We start from the raw sequence: 22,319 nt of genomic DNA, 5'->3' as shown, positions 1-22,319 counted from the left end.
TGGTTTTTACCAACTGTATACTCTAAAAACTGAAGTGTTGAATCCATTATTTAACGATAATGCGGTCTTTGACCACTCTAAAAAGGTGTTAAAATCAAACGTTTTAAAAGTTAAATCCAACATCTGAAATTATCAATTCAGCATATAAACTGTTCATTCAACAATTTAAATGATGACATAACAATATCGAGGGGGAAATGTTGAACACTTAAATTGTTGAATGAAGTCTTTAACTGTTGGACATGATGTTTAAAATTCAAGGTTTAACTTGTTGAAATGTTGGATTTAAACTTTCAAAGAGTGATCTCTGACTGCACTCTTGTAATGTTGGATTCAACACATCAGTTTTATACGCATCGCATGTACACATTTAGTAAATTTCTATTTTCACAGGTGAAACTTTCCTTAATTTACCAAGTTAAAACGTTTTTGAGAACAAATTGTCTTCATCCAGCCGGTAAATGGATAAAGTAGCCTAAATGCGTGTAAGACGGTTTTTTTTCGAAAGATGTATCCACTCAGGGGGGCAGATCCAGGAATCCGAATGAGGACAGGTGCGCACATAGGTAATGTACTTCATTACATTATGCACTTCCATTTATACAAATACGTGTATTAAGATATCACTTTTCAATATTATTACTATGACTTTTATTTCATTTTCAAAATACAAGATCATTATATCATGCATAATGTTTCCGTTTTTGCTGTGCATCATCCGCGGCAAGCAGAAGCGCTCCCTCGTCGGTTGAAAAGTGTGTTCTTTGAATTTGCTGGTAGCGATCGTAACACGTACATCTCATAGTCGTTTGTGAACCAGTGAAAATTCTAAAGAAGTAACGTCACAACCATGGATGTGAAAAGCACTGACAGATAGCAAGAGTCGTTGTCAACGTTGAGAAATTGTTGCAACATGGTTTTGATTTCATCCGAAACGTTATATTAACTTTCAATTATTCTGCATCTGGGAAAGAGAATTCAACGCCGTTTTACTGGTAATCTGTCATAACCCTTCTACTCGGCACTCTCAACGCGGCCGTAAGAGTACCGCAGGATTGCAAGTGGGATCAGAGGTGTACCCTGCACGACACCGACAATGAGGAATGCAGCAGTATAGCTCCCCGCGAGGTCGTACAGCAAGCCTGAAAATAAACCAAGAAGTCCAAGATTGTAAAAGAAATTAAGATTTCCGTGACGTCTTTGAAACGCAACACTGGTGTGTCCATCTAGAATTTGTAAAGTAATAAAGGGCATATTAGTATTGTTTCTTCAAAGTTTGGCAATGAAAATAATCATCATGTTGAAGGATAACTTCAAAAACATACAAGTGGCAACCGACCTGGAAGAAAACCCGCGAAGAATGACATGCCAGCAGTGAGAAGCCCCACCCATGCGAAGGCACCAGCCAGCAGCTCCACACCCATCACCTGTTTGATGAGAACATCAACCTGGCACGCAAGAACGCCACTACTACACAAAATTAAGAATGCCGTTGCTGCGCTTGCCCAGTACGACGTCAGCAAGGGAGTTGAGCAGTACCCCGCAGAGCTCAGGATGATGGACATAGCCGTTAAACTCCAGGAAGATATCACTCCGCAGTCAGTGAGAAGTCCCTGGACTACTTTGCCTATCACACCCCCGACGCTTGCGATTGACACAAACGATCCCGCCTGCTCAGCGGTGAATCCGTTGGATTGAGCCTGGGACACGAAGTAGATGATCCACATGTCGTCGGCGAATATGGTGCAGCACATCATGACAGCTAGGGCCCAGAAGTGTCCGATACCGAGCAGCCTCATATCCAAGTTCTTGCAAAGGTTTTCCCGTACTCCACTGCACCGATGTGCGAGAGTGTTTTGGGACACAGTAGAAGTGGAATTTTCCTGATCCGAGACTTGATGATACATTGTCTGCTGGGGTGTGACCTTACCAGAAGTGGTGAGGACAGCGCCGCACACGACAAGGTGCAGGCTGACACCGCCCATGAGCATCATGGTCCCTCGCCACCCGTACGTATTGAGGAACAGCTGGATCAGCGGTGCAAATACGAGCAGTCCAACGGCGTATCCAGTCCGAGCAATACCACTGGCAGTTGCGTAGTTTTTGGTAAAACGTCTACCGACAGCCTCCTTGGCGAGGACGTTCGATACTCCCAAACCAACACCTAACGAAAACCATGATTAAATCTACGCCAGTGTCGCATGACATCTTGTGATTGTTAAAATAAGCTAGCTAGCTATTTACCAGGGTAACACGTAGGCCCTACATTCATTCAATTACAAAGGGAAATTAGTTCAAAATTCAAGCGTTGAGGAAGGTGTGGAAGGAGTCTCCTAGCCACTGTCGTGAATGTTTGGTAACTTATTTGGCATTGCTTGCGATCAAACTTTCAGGCTTTTAATCAGAGTATAATATATAATACCTTCGATCATTCGGGTGAACCTAAAACTATTAGAATACGAATCATGAAACAAATGTCGTTTATGGCTTTATGTAATCCTAGAATAGCCCTTGTCCTCGCGGCCTCTCTAGCTTTCCCACCAACTCTTCATATCTGATAACTTGGTATATCCAGTGACATGCAATGTGCCTATTATAAGGAGTTTTAAAAGTGCATGTTTGGTACTTCAATAATCAAGCCAAATGCACACCGAACACATTATCGTTCACTATGACTATCGTTTCCCAACCACTAGAGGGAAGACTTTACAGAGGTGTCCAAGCATCGCATTATTCCGCGTGGGGGTTAGTATAAATGATGTATATCGACATTTCTCAAGTACTGATTTCTTATTAAACAATATTTCCTAACCTGCATGGGGCGAATTTGACCCTGCCCCTTTCCTTCCTTTTTTGTGCGCTACATAATACTTGTAATGTTCATTATGGTAAAATATCACAAAACATTTCGCTCATACATGTACCTGCGAACAGCACAAACAGCCATGCTAGCTGAACGTCCGTATTAGCAAAGGACCCACCAATATAGGCCACACCGATCATTGCACCGCACACCATTATGGAATTACCAACGCCGAGTCCTCGGTTCACTATTCCTGAAAAGGGAGCTGCCAACAGGGTAAAGCAAAATGCAAAGAGTGAATGAACCATAATGGACATTGTTTAGAAGATTCAACTAAATTCCGTCTCTTTTGACTTTCAAACATTTAGAACATTTTACAGTCGAACCTCGATAATAAGAGCTCCTTCGGACTTGAAGGCCTTCGCCGATTTGTGATGACCATGGATGACGAAAAGTAAAAAGGTCACGAAGGGATCTTTCGGAACCCTTGTGCTGTTCGCCTATGGGGATTTTACATTGAGCCGTCCAATCACTAGCCTCGTCCAAGGCGGTTACGTACCTGCTGTCGATGGGTTCCAGATTCCGTTGAGTTGACACACGCAGTTGTTGTCAACAAATAGATAAAATATTAGAATACTTCGTAAAAGTAGATATTTTTTGTTAACTTTGATACCTTATAAATTAAAAAAAGTTCACAAAATATTTTGATCTGTTTTTTATTTTCAGCTTTTACCGACAGACTACCATAAAATTTTAAACCGTAAATGTTTATCTGCATACGAGACCGCCGCATTGGACTGTTCTTCATGTATCTTAGATTTTCGGAAGTGGTTGGCCAGTTTTTGGCAAGATATTTCTCTTTTAGGTCAGGTGATATTCCAGTTTCTATAAATTGATGTACTAACAAATATTTTCAAAAGCTCTTTTTCCGCGTTGGTTTTAAAGAAGTAACTGAACGTAAAAAAATATTACAAATTCTATAATCTTTGCACATTATTTTTTTCCTCAATATCCCAGGGTCCCGAAAGCGCGCCATCAGGCTCAACTTTCACGCTGGCCAATGCGCAAGTGACATTCTACCTCGCAGTTACCTCCATTCGGATCACGTGAGATTGTATTGTCTGGTGAAGGAAACATACCACGCATTCAAAGTATAACAAAGGAAGTGATTACGACTCCCTCTATATAAGAGCCCTCCCCACGCCATCTCCGGGGGTTGTAAGGGAGACGGCTGGCTTGCAGGACACTGTAGCATCTCCATGTCTGGAGGATCGTTGATGTCATATCAACCCCATAACATCCTTCACATACTGATTGCCTTACACATGTACATGTTTTCCACATTTCATATGTAGCCCTTCTCATCTAAGCCTTGTCCAATTTCTTTTGCATGTAGAGTTATCTCTTTTTTATTTGGTTTCCTACTACATATCCTACAGTACATGCCTCCTTTTACAGAGTCATTTCTCAGTTCTTGGGTTTTCAGACTTGTCCTTTCTTTTCTTCTTATCCGTCATTGTTCTCAAAGTTCAAGCCTGATGTCTTCATTGTGAGGAAGATTTCTTCGTGACTCAGCTACTGTATTTGAAGTTGGCACAAAGGGCACAATAGTGCCAAAGGTGCCATTAATCTCACAACAACAACAACATCTCCGGGGGGGGGGGTTAGCGGAGCGGTTCTTTCCTCGCTTTGTACCAATAAGGCCTGGGTTCGAGTCCCGGCTTGGCCAAGGCTTTAAGTGCATTTGGTTTCCAGTCCATACTCGCTCTCGCAGGTTTTCCACGGGTATTCCGGTTTCCTCCTGCCTCTAAAACTGGACCTTCTTCCAAACTCTGAAATGTGATGCTGATTAATAAAGTGTATGAAAAAACGTGCAATTATTGGCGCAAATAGCCCGAGTTGCTGAAAGCGCTATTAAAAACAAAACAACAACAACATCTCCTCGGTGTATTTCTGGTGCATACCACGTTTGTTACGCTTCGTTCCCGGTGCGCGTCATTTGTGTTTTCACCGTAGCCATTATGGCCGATGAGGCCATTATTCACGTTAATCCCTCGGAGGACGAGTCGCTCTTACGCGTCTATAGAAGGAAATAGTGGGAGCTCAAAATGCAGCAAGTGCTCTTGCTGCTACGACAGCTAAAAAGCGCACTTCTAAGCGTAAGAATGTCGCGCCTACCGCTGAACCCAGCCGATGAGCTCCTCAGAGCACGTACTTATAATAAGGCTGAAAGTAGCCTTGATGCAGCGAAATTAGTTCGCAATCTTATCGATGCCGTAGCTATTCTTGGCCATGGTAATTCACTGTTGAATTTGCGTCGGTGGGACGCAATTCGACCTGGTTTGAGCCAAAATTACTCTACACTGTGCTCCTCACAAGTTCCTTGCACAAGCCTTTTATTTGGGGATGGTCTTGCTAAGGCATGCAAAACTATTCAGGATTCGAATAGAATCGGATCCAAAGTACAAATGCGAGCGGACAACTCATCCAAACGCAGAATGAGCTATTCTTCCACATGGACGCGCCCATCGTCGGTAGATTGGGGCCACAGACCCTCGGTGGGCAGAGGATACAATAGCAGCTGAATGAAGGCACAATATCAACACGGAGATCGGTGGTCTCGACCATATCGCACAGCTCCGTACTCAACCGGTTCAAGCAAAGCCGACAACGTTGAAGACAGTCGTGGGTCGTCTCTGAAGCTATCGACGGCATGACTAGACAGAACGGAAGCAACTCACTTCGTTAGTGCATACCTCAAGTTGATATCCCCATAGCAGGAAGATTGAGACATTTTATCTCAGCCTGGTCTAAAATTACCTCTGATAAATGGGTTTTGGACACGGTTGCACATTGTCACATTGAATTCGATAGAGTACCGATTCAGCATGTTATCCCGACCCAGATCTAGTTTTCAGATTCTGAAGCAACGCTAATATACAAAGAAATAAATTCGTTGTGCACGAAGGGTGCAATCATGCAAGTAGAACCTTGCCATGGCCAGTTTGTTTCCAATATTTTTCTGACACCTAAGAAGGATGGCTCGATAAGGCCCACAATTAACTTGAAGCACTTGAACAAGTTTGTTAGGTCCCATCATTTTAAGATGGAAACTTTGGAGTTTGCGCTGGCGCTTGTCCGACCAAAGTGCTATCTTGCATCGGTAGACCTCAAAGATGCTTATTTTGCTATTCCCATAGCCCAAGAACATCAACAATCTCTGAGATTTCAGTGGCGAGATAAATTGTGGCAGTTTACCTGTTTGTGTTTTGGGTTGTCCAGTGCACTACGTATATTTACGAAAGTTTTGAACTTCCCCTTCCCTCCGTTTTCACTCATTGACAGAATCATTTGGAAGATAGAGGAGGACAAATCCACTAGAGTTTTGATTTTTCCACTTTGGCAGACACAACATTGGTTCCCGAGACTCCTACATCTACTGGTAACACCGTCCCAAGAGTGCCAGGTCTACTCCACCTCACCCAAACGCCAAAATCCATTGGAGAATCAACTGGTCTTGACGGCAGCAGTTTTATCAGGCGATCACTCCAAGCAAGTGGACTTTCAGATAGGACCGTTAGTATCATCCTCCAAGCCTGGAAACCAAGCACGCAGAAACAATATAACTCGGCCATATCCAAATGGCTTCACTTCTGTGCTCAACGGGCGCTTCATCCAATTCACGCCTCTTTAAATTCTGCATTAGATTTTCTGGCATCAATGGTTGATGATGACGCAGAATACAGCACGACCAATGTAGCCAGGAGTGCGCTGTCGTCGTTGTTATGGTCTTCATCAAATTCTTGTGTCAAATTTGGGGTTCGCCCTCGTCACACGGTTTATGCGAGGGGTCTTTAATCTGAGACCACAATTACCTAGATATTCTGACATATGGGATGTTAGTCATTTGCTTAATTATGTCATTGAGTTAGAACCTATAGATTCACTAAGCCTGAAGCAGTTGACCTTTAAACTGGTTTGTTTGTTAGCATTGACTACAGGTCAGAGGACACAAACTTTGTCATTATGTGATGTATCCAACATGATGCTTTCAAATAAACAGGTTAAAGTTAAGATCACCGCATTAATTAAGACCTCAAAACCTGGTAAGCCGCAACTAGTTTTGATTCTGTCGTCATATCCACAGGGCAGTAAGGTTTGCGTAGTCTGGACGTTATTGGAATATTTGAAACGGACCAACCCTATTCGTAGGAGTTCTAAGCTTTTCGTAAGCTTCGTGCCACCTCATAAGGCAGTATTAAAGTTCTGCAACCATTGGCCGATGATTGAAAATACACATAAAATCGACATCAGCAGCCGCTCATAAAGGTGTTCCCATAGATTTCATTTTACAAACAGCAGGATGGACGTCGGCAAAAACCTTTGCCCGGTTTTATAACAGAGCCAGTGTTGCCATGAACAGTGAACCAGAAGTAGATTTTGCCAAGGCAGTGCTTGGCTGAGATTTACTTATTTATGGCGGTTATACTCCTTGTAGCGGTCCATGGAACTGAACCAGACCATTTTTGTTGTTGTGACAGTCAACTTCTATTTAATTATAGTTGTTCTGTAGATTCGGTTTTCGCTATGGGCCCAAACTTCACTACGCCATATAGAGCCAGTATGGATTTAATTTCCCCTTCTGGGTATTAATTTTAATTTTGAAATGTATTTGTTTCAGTGTGAAACGTTAGCGGCACAGAGTCGGATGGCTGATGTTACTTAATGCAAAGGAACCCGCTAGCTATGCTTATTGAGAGTGATTGTGAATTGATCCAAGTTATTCAGACTTAGCCTTTTTTAATTTGATACCACTCTCATTAAAGTTTTGTTCAAGTGTCCATCCTTGATGTGTTTCCGGTATAGGTATCCTTCACATTACACTGGCTAGCTTTGAAATCTCACGTGATCTGAATGGAGGTAACTGCGAGGTAGTATCTTCCAATTAAACGAGTGAAATGATGTTTGACTGGGATTCTGCCGAACTGTTACCGAAATGAGGAATCACGTGACACCCTCCCAATTGATACATTTTTTATATCGCCAATGGAACCGCTGATTGCTCTGTACGAAGTATAAGTACTTTTCACTGCTACAATCCCGGCCAAATCTCGCTGGGTCCCCTCTCATGTTTATCATTGCGTGCACGGTATATACGCCAGCTAGAGACGATTGACACTGACCGGGGGATCCTTGGGGGAACTGGGGGAGGATGTGCTTATTGTGACGTGTCGCAATCGTTTTGGGGGTTCCTAATTGGCGGATGCAAGGTTTTTGAACACCGTGACTGAACAATGCGAGTGGAAAAATATCACCAGCATGAAGTTGGCAGGCATCGTGGGCATAACCTTTTGCATTCAGGGTGATTTTCTGAGTAAGTCTCATGGGGCCCGTTGTCCCGCTGTGGAACGTAGCTATATACGAACACGACGGGTTCGTTCGGTACAACGATTTTCACGGTCACGGACACACGCACTTTCCGAACACCGGCCCTTGCATGTACATGGATATGTATAGGCTCAGCCTTTTCAAACGTGTGCCGGCTGCCCCACAAAACTTTTGGGTATGACCGTTTTGAGCCACAAGGTAAGAAAAGAAAAGAAAATTCCTGCATTTTTTATTATGTTAATATCCTTTCTTGTTTCCCCATGGGGTACATGTAGTCCTCACTTGCAGTAAAATTGCGAAATGAAATCAAGTTTTCCTTGAGTCATCACTGAAAAATTGCATTCGACTTGCTTGTACAATTACACTGGTTCCTAATGGTAAAACTGCACTTTAACGACAGGCTGCACCGGGAAGCAGTCAAAATATAGAAGCAATGGATGCGCTGTAATGTACATGTCTGAAGTCGGCAACGAAATGTCAGGCAAGCATTTTCAAAAACAAAATCCGCTAGATACTTATCGAAGATTTCTTTGAGTCAAGTTACAAATGCTAGTGTTTGCACATTTAATTCCTGTTTCGGTGACATTTAAAGCTCAAATCTGCCAGCTTTGTAGCATTTATCAGACAATATTTTCCGCACCAGACTCGCCATAAAGTACTGCAAGGCGTGCACAAATACTGGATATACGACGTTCATTGATAGAGATCGCGCAACTTTGAATTATTTACCATCAGTTCTAAATATGTTTCTATTCTCTAAAACAAATTTGTAATGTTCGGTAAAAGTGCATTGAAACTGCGGGAGCCAAGGGGGATGTTTGGTACAACGTTTGGTATAATGGTATATTGACTTCGTCGTACACGCGGACGTGCCACGATTTGCAGGTACAGTGAAACCGCGACAAATGCACCACACGCTGACCGTTAAACCGACACCGAAATCGAAAATCATTCTCAAGACTGACTGTTTTTCTGTTTTGCTAAGTTGTTTATGTAAAATTGTAGGGCACAGTCATTGATAGTTATACTGTACTTAATTTTATTAAAACAAGAAAATGGTAAAACTGTATCTATCCCAATACCATTTGACCGTTGTAAAAAAAAAGTAAAAGGGTAAAACGGTCGATCGATTGTTTACCGTTGTTGCCTGTGTGGAAATGAAAACGGTAAAACGAATACCAGTACAAATCCCTCCTTATCACTCGTGTCGGCCTGGGATCACTGAGCACACTTCAATGGGACAGTTCTGGCTGGCCTGCCTCGGAAAAATGGGCATTTTGTAACAACGGTAAACTCTTATTTTCATGGAACTAGTGTTAACTGATCACAACACATAACTTGACATTACTTTGTTCTCCTGCGGTGAAGAATACTCAGGCAAAATACTCCTTTATCTCCCACCAGGATACCTCCTTCGAGCTAGATTTTTCATTGACGGTGACCTGGACTATTCCCCTTAATTTTTCCACCGAAAACACTGAACCCCGCATGCCTCTGAAGCTTTTATTCGCAGAGCGGGGTAAACACTGTGTGTACGTGTGCGACAATGTCACCCATTGATGCGAAGGGCCGATATGCCACACAACAGCACACCCACTTGCACCGTAGTTGTGGGGACAAACACTTCGCTTGTTACTTGTTTTGTTGGGAGACACTATGGAACGCACTTTTGCCCCCACAATTCGATCCCGAATTTCCTAGCCAAAGAAATTGTCCCCTTAATCCGAGAGAGACCTACCCACACCCGTAAATGCAAACAGACTTCACTGTACCTATCACTCCGCTCATCGCTATAACCATTGCCGTGATCCACCCGAGGATCCACGTTTCTGACGCCAACTGGTCATGAAGTATCGGCAACATAACTCCTAAACCTTTACAGACCACGACCCATATGACGTTTCTCATGAACAGGGTACCGACGGCCATCCATCCCTGATAGCCTCCATCTGGCACCGAGGATTGGCCGGTGACATCTGTCGCCTCCGCCATCATGCAGTAGTCATCAAAGTTGACTACTCAAATCATCAAATCTGCAGAGCTGGTGTGGTACACTGCCGATATGAACACAATTCAACCAGTCTGTACATGTACAGTGTGATACTCCCCAGTTACATTATTCGTCGCACAGTTGTCTGCGCACATTGTACCAGAGAACCGACCCAGCACATAATGACGTCACACTTAGTTCCTATGCGCGCTTTCCTATGGTAGGGAGGCATTCTTGTTGTCAAGCAATGGACAGAGGTAACCCAGCTGAAATAAAAGGTAGAAGTTCATGTGCAAATGTGTTTCAAAGCTTCCATGGATGGAAAATATAGAGTTTCGTTCGGTGTTAGTCATCGGTCCATACCCATTATGTAATAACACCACGGCACTAGTCCTCTCACATTGAACGAGTTTCTCTGAGCCTGGTCCCAATAGTGTTAGCGTATGTTCACCCAGCCCTGCCGGCGTAACAAGTTAGTTGATACAAGGGATAGTATGGGGCTGCACATGACAGGGGTAGCCGTAATCTGATCCTGTCTCCAGCGACCGCTTCGAATTTTGATCAAAAGAGCTAGGCAACGGTGAAGAGCCGTAGCCAGTGTTCGATACTCGTGCATCCCGTAGTATTACATGGACACACCGCACCACGTGTTGCCAACACTGAGTGCAACATAAACTGTTGAAAATATTTGTTTTAGGGATTCCCAAAAGATTTACCCCAAATACATATTTGAAATGGACGTTTGTAACATCGTCATTAGAAGCGAGTATCGATCCTTGACATATAAAGTGATTTTTATCGACCATTTTATCGATCATTAAACCTTACTAAATTCTACACTATTCGAATATGAACCTCACTTTCGATTATGCAATAAATTGCTATGACAGAAGAAAATCAACCAGATTTTTAAGTTGGTGAATCTGGCTTTAAAAACTTTTGCAAGCTATAATGACCATCAGGGTGGCCTTTGAGTTTAACGCCAGCTTCATATTTATGTGTTTCACATTCGAAGCACTCTGATTGGCTAAGTCACCTATCTGGTACAAGTAGTCCAGCATGTTCTTTACGAGTTCGGCCGGGTCGCCATCCGTCACGAAGCATTTCGTGTCCTCGAAACCGGGAACGTTACTGGCCACACTAACGCTGAGCAGATCGTCCTCGATGTCAATACCCACTTCTGCCAGTTTGTCAAAGACCGACTCGCGTAGGGCGTAAACACCACCCGGAAACTTGTGCCTGACATTGGCGTCGCACGTGGGCTCGTGGCGTTGGAGGTTAAATGACTTGGTAAACACCATCCTACATTTCTGACACTCGAACAACCGGCTATACGCGTTCATATCGGCGATGTACGAGAAGTGGTTAAAGTACAGGTTTACGCGTAGTATGGTCGGGTACCTCTGAAATGAACGGCGCACTAACTTCACCTTTGGACCTTGGTTCGCGGGTGGCTCCGTGGTCGGCGGCGAGAGGCTGTACACCTGGATGTTTACCTCGAACAGGTCTTCCGCCGTGGCCAGATCGTCCAACGTCACGCCCTCGGTGATTCGTCGTTGCGTCTCCCCCTCGAAACGTTCCACCAACCGTTTCGTCGGTGTTTCTAGCGCATCCAGAGGCGCTCCGCGGTGGCGAGCGAGACATCGGAAGAAACACAAGTTGTCCGTGTACCTCCCCCCGCGATGGGCGTTGTGGGTGAGACTGTTGAGGCCGGGGTTGTTACGAACGTAATGAGGTAGGGGGGTCGGGGCCCCGATGTAAAATTGCGGCCTTTTGTTTACGTAAATGGCCGCATTAGTCAGCGTTACCACGGTCCATTTGGTATCTGGTCTCTGCTGCTGCAGGTACTCCAAAACGTCCGTGTCTTCCAGACGGCTCACCAATCCGTCGGCATCGTCTCGGTTGGCGACGGTGACTGCGGCGGGAAAGAGGGTCGCGTTATTGTGGGATGGATGAAAATACCGCAAATCTTCCGTTTCCACGTGGCGCAAGATGAACCCGAAAGAAATGTTCACTTTAACCCGACATGTCAGTCTATGTAGAATACTGCGCACGATACGGCGTTAGGATGTCTCTGGCCTATTCATTCGCACGTTATAAATATCCTGCACCGCCCGGTCGACAAGATGATGTGTTCTGATTGCGGGCCAGTTCCGTCTGTACACCAAGTCAATCGCAGGGTCTTCGTTGTCCCCCGTTCCGTGGTGACGCTGACGCAGATGGCGCCGCATGTTATCCCGTCTCTTGAACGTTGCGTCGCGCTCGTGACAGGAAAATCCCTATGTAGCGTCGTGCAGGTTGGCGTCACGCCTCATAGAATCTCGTCGGGTAAACTTTTCGTCGCACTCCGGACACTGGTTAACACTGCCCGGTTTCTTGGTATTTTTTCCCTTGGAGGCGTTGGAAGGAACTGCCGTTTTCCTGAAACGTCTTAGGTTCTGTACTTACAGAAAATAAAAATTGGAGCAAGAGTCACGGCGTCAAACTCTCAGCCACTATATACAGGAGAGGGGAAATTACCAACCGGGGAAGACTGAATAAAATAAATACAAATATATCTATATTGAAAATAAATATATAAATACTAAATAAATAACTTAATTCAGCACAAAATAAACACAGAGCAAACTCACGCGTCGAGTAAAACAAGTGGCAGGAAAATATGAGAGAAAAAAGGCCAAAAAGCACTCCATCATTAATAGCAATAATAACAATTAATAAAAAATTGCGCGCATGAAGGCGGCTCGATCGCGCAAGACGGGCGATAACTTTTCTCACGGGCGCACAGTTACCAAGCTGGAACACGGAAATATGTACTTACAGTTTCAAAAATCTCGTCCTCGCTTCTCTGACTCTCCTCCCATTCGCCGTCGGTACCCAATTTCTTGATTCTTCCCCCCTTGGAGTTTAAGGGAAGGACGGCGTCAGACCCGCTACTGCGCTGATCCTGTAGATACAAAAATGGTACGGCGGATTAAGTCATCGCGTCACGAACCTTAGACACGCCATAGGGAAACAGGGGGGGGGAAACAAATAAAAAACAACAAAAACGAACAAACAAAACCAAACAAACAAACAAAAACACAAGCGCAAAAGTTAGCTATGACACCCACTTGGTACTCACTGTATTAAGAATCTCGTCCGCGATTTTCTGAATCTCCTCCAATTCGCTGTTACTAGTGTAGTTGGGACTCTCCCATGGTTGAGCCGGCGCGTCTGTCATTCTCATGATCTGTTCCATCTCGCTGTCGGTGTAGTTGGGACTCTCCCAGGGCTGCGACATTTTCGAGCTTACGTTTGAGTTAGGGTTACGTTTGATTATTTATTTATGTATTTATTTTTCAGACACGGGGTTGGCGTGTAAAACGAGTATGATGTTCCCTTTGCGCGATCGCACGTGCTTATATAGGAGTGAGCGCGGCACGCTGCACACGTACATGTATGTGATTATGTATTGGATAGTGTAAATTAAAATTGCGGGTATTTGGAGTCCACGATGAAGGGTATGGGTAGCATTAATGAACTTCTATCGTCCGGGCGGACGGGGGAGCGCGCTGGCAGCATTAATGAAGTCCCATTGTCCGGGCGGGCTTGGACACGTCCTGGTAGCATTAATGAGGTTCTATCGTCCAGGCGGACGTTAGACGGATGCGCGTATGCTTAATGGTTCTCATCGTTCGGACCATACACGCGTGTACAATATGCGGGTCGGTGCGGCTACCGTTTTATGGGTTTTATCCGGAGGCATTGTCAAGGCTGGATCACCCGGCTCGATGAAAGGTTTCCGGAAGACGTAAACAGGCCATTTCTTTGTACACGATGATCAATTTCTTATCAGGCAGCTGGCTAGGTCTTTAGTGGAAGATGGAGACGTTTAGATGTTCGAGCTAGAGTTTATTAACGAGAGCGTATCATGTACTACGTTATTAAGGTACGAGATTTAGGGTGAAGGGACAGTTTTGCTTAATGATAATGTAGACGCTGAGCCAATTGACTGATTAACTAAACTATAGAGGAGGTTTCTGAGATTTGCTGTAACAATAAACTACTATATCAAACGCTGAACCGCCCGTTGATCACTCGAGGAATTCAGTCGAGTTCCGGTTGGTTTTAGGCACCTCGTGTCGGTTCATCCTTTCCCCTACTTGTACTCGCACCATGCGTTTCGACCCTTCCACCCGCCTCTCGTCACACCCTACCCGCAACCGCCTCCCACCTGACCACCCGCCTCTCGCCGCGACCTACCCGCATCCGCCTCACCCCGAGGCCTCACTGCCTCCCGCCTAAAACCGCCTCAGATGGGGGTCGCACAGCTCCACTTTAACTACTGGCATGCTTAACTAATTGTAAAATGACGCAGCGTATGTACAACACGACCGACTAACGAATTGATTTCGAGTCTATTGCCCAGTGAGAAATTGTACACGATAGACTTCATCACCCAACCGTGACCGTTTTCTTTATGTTACCCACCATCCCCAAACCAGGCTGAAGTAGGTAACTTCATTTCCCTGTTCGTGTTTTCATGGAAGTTTCACAGCTATAGCTATCCGTTTAAACCTTATTGCATACAAAATTTTCACTTGACATGGACCACTTTGAAGTGTGGGAAAAGGCTGAAAGAGAGGAATTATCAACCATACAGCTGCCTACTTTAGCCTGGTTTGGGGATGATGGGTCACAAATATTCGTGTTTGTTCTGAGAGCTGTTCTGGAGGCATGCACATACTAAATCCCGTGCCTTAGGTAGGCCTACGTGGATATGCATCACGTAGCTTCAGCAATGAGTTAAGAACTGACAGCCAAAAAAGAATGTTGTTTGAATACAACTTATGAAGTTTGGCTTTTCAAGTTTGATCCGTCATCTATTAAATGAGACTCATATTTGTTTAAATTTATTGTCAAGTAAAATTTTATTGTAAATATGATATTGTTAAAGAGAGTAAACTTTTACAAAAAACAATCTTAGGAGAGAGAAATACAACAATAGACACAGGCACTGAAATAAACCTCATCAAAAGAAGAAATGCGATATTTGATAATAACGTTCATGGTGACTGAGGTGATGCCTGTTTTAAGACCTTTGGATCTGTGTCGGGAATCTTGTCCTGCCGGCGGATGTGGAGGAGTTGCGGAGGCAGCAAAGATAGAAGTGCTGCAACCGTCATTCATGCCGTCGGTCGAGGGGCCAAGTTTCGCAAACGTAAAGGAGGGTGGTGAGCACAACTTCACGATAGACTTTTATCTTTGTGACAGGCGTGATTACTCTCCTCTCCCAGACTGTCTTTCTGAGCCTCCCAAAGGCACGTCTTGCTTTGGAGATGCGGTTACTGCCCTCACCATGGACGTTGGCGAAGCGAGAGAGTATGCTTCTCAGGTAGGTGAAATTGTCAGCAACCTGGAGTTTCTGACCCTTCACTGTGATGGTACTGCTTGCTAGGAGCAGGCTGAAACATCACTTCTGTCTTCTTTGTGTCAATTATAAGACCAACATTGTCATAGACAGATGAGAAGCTGTCCAACTTCAGTTGCATTTCGTGCGCAGTTGTCAACAAATTTATAGGAGGTCCCTAATCAAGTCTCCTTTACCTTCGTGACAGCCTGCAGGCGCTTTTATAAGGTTGAACATCTTGCCATCTAACCTGTACTTGATGTGGATACAAGGGTTGCTGTCCTTGAAGGCGTCCGTCAGCACTGCCGAGAACACCATGCTGAACAGTGTAGGGGGAAGAACACGCCCCTTCTTGACTCCGTTTGTCACAGGCAAAGCATTGGATGTTTCACCGTTGTCCAGCACACGGGCCATCATGCCATCGTGAGAATTGGAGGACAACCGCAATGAGCTTGCGAGGGCATCCGAACTTTCCCAAGATTTTCCAGAGCCCCTTTTGCTGACTATGTCGGAGGCTTTCGTCAGGTCAATAAAGGTGATGATACACAAGTTTTGATGCTACTCCACGCTCTTCTCCTGGAGTTGGCAGGCGGCCAACACCATGTCTGTGGTCCCACGGCCTGCGTGGAAGTCACACTGGCCCTGTGGGAGGTGACCTAGCCCCAAGTGCAGGAGACGTAATAATATTCCATTACGTTCAAATACTGTTTATGTCAGAACAGAAAGCCAATCACACTTCGGTTTTTTTTGCCCGAGTCAACTCAACTCGAGTCAAAAAAATTGTGACTCGCCACAACTCTATATATCTAGTTTTTCAAACACACGAGCAACAAACAGACGGGCCTTATTCCAGTGAGCCTGTTGAATGGGATTCACGGCTTAACGAACTACATCAGTGCAGTGGCGAATCCAGACAAGGACTATGCCCTCTCCAGTCCCATCTCCACCCCTAAAGAAGCAAAAAATATCAGGCGAGGGTTATTTCGGGACTCTTTCATTTTCCTTAATACTCCCCAAATCGTGTCGAAGATCCCACTATTTTTCCCATGCTTCAGAATGACTACAGAGGTTATATCACATTCCTAAATTTAGATTTTAAGCAAAAAAGAATAAGCTGAACCAAACTTTTCGTTAAGATCCACCCTTGCAAGGTGTTCAGAACAACCAACAACCTCTGATTCACAGCTATAGCACAACGAAATTATCACTAGAATTATCAGCGCAAACCGCCAGGAGTGGACACGAAAATGATACAGGAACACACGTCATTATATCCTTTTTTTTAAATATTGCATTAACATAATACTGGCCGTCGACATAATACTGTACATCGAGTACAGTTCAGGGCTGTCTCATGTCAGCATCTGCCCGAGGGTACATGTCATTCAGCACGCTGCAACCCCACGGACGTTTCACATTATATGGACCTTGTCCGCATTCAGAGATTTCCGCATCCCCACTTTGTCCTCATGTTGGACTTGCATCTCCCTACTCCGGTCAGACAGCATCCAGTCACCCAACAAAGGTCTTGATGTTGATGATGGATCTTGTTCGTTCAGTAGAAGCATCCAATATGAGAGCCATGTTACGAGTGAGACTACTGATCCACTTCCTAAAGTTCATGCCAGAAACCTTCTTCCTATACCACCACCTCTACTCCACATGTAACCCGATGACATCTTCAAACTACTCAATATCTTGACTCCATATAAGGGTCTTGGGTCAGATGGGGTTCATCCTGAATACATGTTCTTCAGAAATCATTCCTATGTTCACCATTATACTCAACCAATATTCAACCAAGCCTTCTCGCCGGTCTCTTAAATGGCTTGTCAGTGCTCATTTTTAAGAAGGGATGGGGCAGTCTTGATTTCTGGATCCAGGCCCGACTCCTAATTAATTTAGTCTGTTTTAGGATCACTGAGTATATTACTTATCGCCATATCATGAGACTCCTTGACCACTGCCACGCCCTGAATGAATTCCAAGATGGTTTCAGTCTTTCGGAGCACTGACGCCATGGAAATCCAAACTTGTGACAACAGTTCACCGCATTTGGGAATCGACTGAGTCAGTAAAACATGTTAATATCATAGTACTAGATTTTGCTTAGTCGTTTGACACAAGCTCAAATATTTAGATACTGAAGGCCCATTACACAACTACGTATATCTCGTCCTGTTCAAATCCAATGCTCATATCGATACAACAGTTTCTAAGGCAAATTGTATGACTAGTTTTCTTCGCCATAACCTGGGTAATGCCCCTCGGAGGGTGAGGACAAACAGGCTTACAAGAGTCAGTGTGCATGGGAACCCTCCCCCCACCAAACACAACGTAAAAAGAGTGGAGGTAGTCCACGGAATAGCAGCTCGCTTCATCACGAACAACTATGGTCGAGAAAGCTACAGTCTTGCTTAAAGAACTTCAACTTCCAGTACTTCATCAGAAACGCCAGTACAAGTGTATTAGTCATACTATAAAAAATTGTTCAGAGTAATGGAGATCTGCACCTTGAAAACCATTTCAGGCTCCATACATGAACGATTGACACGCGAAAAACAAAATTGCACACCCCCCGTCATTAATAATGTCCTCAACAAGTACCGACTGCTTCCAGCAATCATTTTCTGTTAAAACTGCCAGATACTAGAATCAATTTCCATATAACACCATTTCAATTCAATTTCTTTTTAGAAAACTAGAGAAAATGACTCTCTCCGTTGACCTCTGACCTAAACTGAGTGACGTTCCAGTTGGAGCTGTTCATATCTAGATCCCATATCAATCTGAAGGTGCATCCGTAAGCCCCATACCGTTCAGCTTCGCCAAGCAAAACTTCAAATCCTGCCGACACTACAGTATGTGCTGCTACATGTAAGCAGGGAAGGAAAGAATGTAATAGGCGACAAACTTTTACTGGTTACATATAAACTGTACTGAAGGTTATACATATACATTTTAAAATGCACTCTGTAATGAGGATGCTTCTGCTTTTCAAATTGTATTGGGTAAAGTTGCTTATTATGACTGACCGTTCGTCATTAGGGTACGATAATGAAACAAAGAAACCTGGAGGGACAAGTTTTATTTCATCATGAATGAAATTTAATTGAATCTCATCTCAAAACTTACTACGAACAGTGAAGCTGATAGAGCAAAATTCATTAACAGTTCATAAGAAGGTTACATGTATATTTAAGACAAACTCAATTACTGTTTGCAGCAGTACAGATTGTCTGCCAAATGCCTGCCCTCAGCTTCTTCAACTTGATCTCAACTTCTAAGACTACAAATTTTCTCAGACGTTTTGGCTGATGACGGTCTTAAAGAATTAGAGATGCAACCTGTCAATCCTTTAGACCAAATTGCCTAATGTTTTCTACCCTCTTCCATGCCATGGCTTTTTCAAATGCAATCGTTTGATGCTGAAAATTGCTACATGTCAATGGCCCCCTTCATCCTTACCTCTCAAAGACACTTTTGCTGGGAACTATTCTAAACCCTCAAAAATCCATCACGGTGCAAAAGCCAGTTATAGTTCTTCCAGCTTTACCTTTCAGACATTGTCAAGCTATATCTAACAAAATGACCGGAGGCTACATGTACCTCCTTATTCCAAGGAAATCCTACTAAATCTCTACATGCATTCTCATGGACCTGGGAGATGAGAGGTAAGAATTGATGTGGACCAACACATATTTAATCGAAGATTATACAACACAGGTATACAATTAAGAGCTTCACATCACAAAGAGAATAATTATTAGCTTATTACAAATAAAAAGTTGCTCAAATGGAATCATCCCACCATCACTCTCTTTCTGCCTCGCTGTCTGACCTCATCCAGTTTCTTTATCACCTCCTCCGACCTCTTATAGGACTCTCTGTAGGCCTGCAGCACCCGACTGAAGACCTCCTCTGTGTTTGGGTGTGTGCTCAAGAAGGCTCTCTCTAAGACATACAGGTCAACTCCTTTGTCCTCTGCCAGTGCTGAAATGTGACTCAGTCCAAAGTCGATCAAGACGACAGCCCTAGGATGGTATTTGGAATCTGTTGCCTGTTGCCGAATTAACATGTTGGATGTTGTCAGATCACCGTGGATGACGTCACTCTTGTGCATTGTCGCCAATATTTTGCCGATCGCCTCTGCAAGCTGAAAGAGTTCATCCAACGAATCAGCCCTGCTCTGGATGGCTTCTATGTTCTCCCTAACGGTGATGGAGTTGACTATGTCCTCCATGTAGATAGAAAATTCAACATAGTTCACAAAATAGACAGTCGGTGTTGAAATTCCTTTCAGGGAAAAAAAGAACGTATGACAGTTAATGACAAGGACTTGCCTGAGAAATCTAATGTCACTCTCGGCTACAGGGCAAGAACCTCAAAAACACTGAGAACACTAATTGTCTACATGACCTCAACAAGAATTATATTTCAGAGAAACATTTGTGACCATCGAGCTACATATAAATATATCCCTATGGTACAGACACACTTCTAAATTTTATTTTTTTTTATTGTCTGACTCCCTCCCAACAGTCGTTATATATATATATTATATACTGAAACAGTGGAAAGAAGGTAATGGCAAGTTTTCAATCAATTTATGATCTTGTTCCATTTCAACATAATGTGCAACTGCCAATACACTGTACTGATAAGAATTTGACATTTCCAGCAATGTCATTTCCACAGTGACTCCTTACTCCTTCAACTGTGTAAAACGGTAGATTTATCAAGGATGTAATGATAATTTTGGACTGATACATTGTGAGAAGTTAATTAAGAAAAAATCAACAAAAATCTACAGGTAGAATGAAAATGTAGAAGTGTCCTAAGAGCACTGGAACAGTTGATTGATTTGAAAGAATTGTGTATTCTGTATCACAGAGCCAGACTATCCCAGTTTCGAGTGCCATTAACACCAATTCATTCACAAAAACCTTAGACAGGTTAGCCATTTCAATTGATTAAGAGCCTGTCACCTGGATGCTCTTGTTTGGTTGATAAAGCATGATCTGGTTGTGCGCCACTGATGGTGCCAACCTCAATATAAGATTGTCTTATAGTAATTTATATAACGGGCTTTGCCCTTACCCAATTTATATTAGTAAGCACTGTATGCTCAGTGCTTGTCAGAGAGCTTGCAAAAAACCTGACAAGCTTACTCGGGTGGGACTCGAACCCACGACCTCCTGCTTACTAGTGCAGATGTCTTAACTACTCGACCACCGAGTTTGCCGGGGTCGGCTGGCCGGTCCGAATCAAGTGAAGCAGCGGGTACTACGAACTATTTTCAAGATGTATTTTTATATTTTTTTGCATTGGGGAAATGTTAATTTATATGACAATGTTTTATAGTAATTGCTTGAGGCAAATAACTTGGCAGTAAACGGTTGTTTCAAAAATGAAGTAAAACGATTGATCAAAATCGTTGGAAATTGATAATTTTAAACCTTTTTTGACTACCTGACACAAAATGTATTTATGACAAGGAATTAATATGTACATGTTGCCAGTCTCAGACATTTATTTAAGACCGGTTCTGAAGAACAGACGAGATGTACATGTAGGCAAGAGACATTATTCAATCATCCCTCTCCTGAAAGGTACTGAACACACATTTGACCAGCCAAGCACATACTTACTGCCTCATAGAAAAAGTTAAGAAAAAGGGCTTTGTCGTGATAATTTTAACCAGAAACATGTCATGAGTAAAGGGGGTTCAGTATGTCAGGTACGTACCTTGGGGGAACAGCTTAAAAAATACAGCTTTGTAGGATAAACTTCTTAGTAATGTTTATAACAATCGAACATTGTGAAATCAGTGCTGGTCAAATACAGGATGGAAACATGGGATACCCCAGGATGGAAATGGAATGTAATGTAGAAAGAGTACCATACATGGACATCACTTGACACTGCGCACAAACCTATATGAGATCGTTTGAAAACAAAATTAAATTTTTCTTTGTAAAGAGTCGATATTTTCTCTGCTACAGGGGGGCCTATACTATTTACTAGCCTAGGCCTAATACGATTTTTTTTACTAAAAATACCAGGCATGACGAAGGCATATTCCTGACTGCATGAAAAACTTAGTGATGTCTATGTATGGAACTCTTACCAGTGATCCAGTAATACATTTAGGCTTGAGATTAAGACTAAATAGTCGGGTTGCGGGCTCAACGCCATCGAACAGACCTGCTTTCCTGCACCGCACAAGAGAGCGTACTTCTTGGGCCGTTCGCTTTTGGGTCAGTTTCTCATCCAAAGCTGGATGGCGATATTTCTTTTTAAATCGCTGCTTTACCACGCAGGATCTCCCTAAAAATTTCCCTCGAAACACTTTGGCTTCAGCGCCTTGCTTGATGAGTTGGGCATCAGGAAGCGCGGAGAAATGAGGGTCTGCCTTGAACACGATCTCTTGATGTTGCCCTGTGGACGCCATTTTCGAAATAACACAACCATGTGTTCCTTGACCTTAGTCGGTAGAAACCATTTGTATGAAGGGGGCTGATTATTATCATAATGGCCTTTAACACAGAGACAGTTCAATGGAAATAACCTTAATTTTCTTTGATATACAATAAAAAATTTCCAGACTTCGTTTTGAAAAGTAAGAATAAGAGCAGAGCTGCCTGTCAAAACATCTAGTTATCAGAACCGCTTCGCTGCTGAAATGTGTACCATGTGTGTACAATGGAATTTTGTATCGAATGCCTTCAAGGTCATTTCGGGTC

General features: G+C 43.5%; 3 protein-coding genes, 1 long non-coding RNA gene and 1 pseudogene across 4 annotated transcripts; 1 reads left to right on the top strand and 4 right to left on the bottom strand.

The window, feature by feature from the left end:
• Positions 1 to 1,013: 1,013 nt before the first annotated feature.
• On the bottom strand, positions 1,014 to 10,198 carry LOC110982971 (monocarboxylate transporter 12-like). The gene is made up of 4 exons (XM_022241802.2): positions 9,964 to 10,198; positions 2,925 to 3,068; positions 1,340 to 2,164; positions 1,014 to 1,142 (listed from the first exon to the last, which is right to left on the bottom strand). The coding sequence occupies exons 1-4, from the start codon at positions 10,184 to 10,186 to the stop codon at positions 1,015 to 1,017; spliced, it is 1,320 nt and encodes a 439-aa protein (XP_022097494.2). The 5' UTR covers positions 10,187 to 10,198; the 3' UTR covers position 1,014.
• Positions 5,303 to 7,646, top strand: LOC147798886 (uncharacterized). The gene is made up of 2 exons (XR_015425648.1): positions 5,303 to 5,547; positions 6,149 to 7,646. It is a non-coding gene; the product is annotated as an uncharacterized LOC147798886 (long non-coding RNA).
• Positions 10,199 to 11,110: 912 nt separating the features above from the next.
• On the bottom strand, positions 11,111 to 12,450 carry LOC147798885 (uncharacterized; annotated as a pseudogene).
• LOC147798884 (uncharacterized) lies at positions 12,450 to 13,678 on the bottom strand. Its single transcript, XM_087138070.1, has 3 exons — positions 13,306 to 13,678; positions 13,003 to 13,128; positions 12,450 to 12,619 (listed from the first exon to the last, which is right to left on the bottom strand). The coding sequence occupies exons 1-3, from the start codon at positions 13,462 to 13,464 to the stop codon at positions 12,461 to 12,463; spliced, it is 444 nt and encodes a 147-aa protein (XP_086994196.1). The 5' UTR covers positions 13,465 to 13,678; the 3' UTR covers positions 12,450 to 12,460.
• Positions 13,679 to 18,658: 4,980 nt separating this feature from the next.
• tp53rk (TP53 regulating kinase) lies at positions 18,659 to 22,202 on the bottom strand. The gene is made up of 2 exons (XM_022241844.2): positions 21,781 to 22,202; positions 18,659 to 19,869 (listed from the first exon to the last, which is right to left on the bottom strand). The coding sequence occupies exons 1-2, from the start codon at positions 22,025 to 22,027 to the stop codon at positions 19,376 to 19,378; spliced, it is 741 nt and encodes a 246-aa protein (XP_022097536.2). The 5' UTR covers positions 22,028 to 22,202; the 3' UTR covers positions 18,659 to 19,375.
• Positions 22,203 to 22,319: the final 117 nt, after the last annotated feature.

Source organism: Acanthaster planci, linkage group LG06, assembly GCF_054643075.1.
Source record: "Acanthaster planci isolate LZ-2023a linkage group LG06, COTS_SCS, whole genome shotgun sequence".
Lineage (NCBI taxonomy): Eukaryota > Metazoa > Echinodermata > Asteroidea > Valvatida > Acanthasteridae > Acanthaster > Acanthaster planci.
This window is presented reverse-complemented; position numbering and strand designations above follow the sequence as displayed.

Excerpts from the sequence above, each read along its gene's own strand:
- LOC110982971 (XM_022241802.2), bottom strand. The coding sequence starts at position 10,186 with ATGATGGCGGAGGCGACAGATGTCACCGGCCAATCCTCGGTGCCAGAT. Across the intron at positions 3,069-9,963 it reads AGCGATGAGCGGAGTGATAG|CTCCCTTTTCAGGAATAGTG; the intron begins GTACAGTGAAGT and ends CCCTGTTGGCAG. Across the intron at positions 2,165-2,924 it reads GCTGTTTGTGCTGTTCGCAG|GTGTTGGTTTGGGAGTATCG; the intron begins GTACATGTATGA and ends GGTTTTCGTTAG.
- LOC147798884 (XM_087138070.1), bottom strand. The coding sequence starts at position 13,464 with ATGTCGCAGCCCTGGGAGAGTCCCAACTACACCGACAGCGAGATGGAA. Across the intron at positions 13,129-13,305 it reads CGGACGAGATTCTTAATACA|GATCAGCGCAGTAGCGGGTC; the intron begins GTGAGTACCAAG and ends TTGTATCTACAG. Across the intron at positions 12,620-13,002 it reads AGGACGAGATTTTTGAAACT|AACCTAAGACGTTTCAGGAA; the intron begins GTAAGTACATAT and ends CTGTAAGTACAG.
- tp53rk (XM_022241844.2), bottom strand. The coding sequence starts at position 22,027 with ATGGCGTCCACAGGGCAACATCAAGAGATCGTGTTCAAGGCAGACCCT. Across the intron at positions 19,870-21,780 it reads TGTGCGGTGCAGGAAAGCAG|GAATTTCAACACCGACTGTC; the intron begins GTCTGTTCGATG and ends TTTCCCTGAAAG.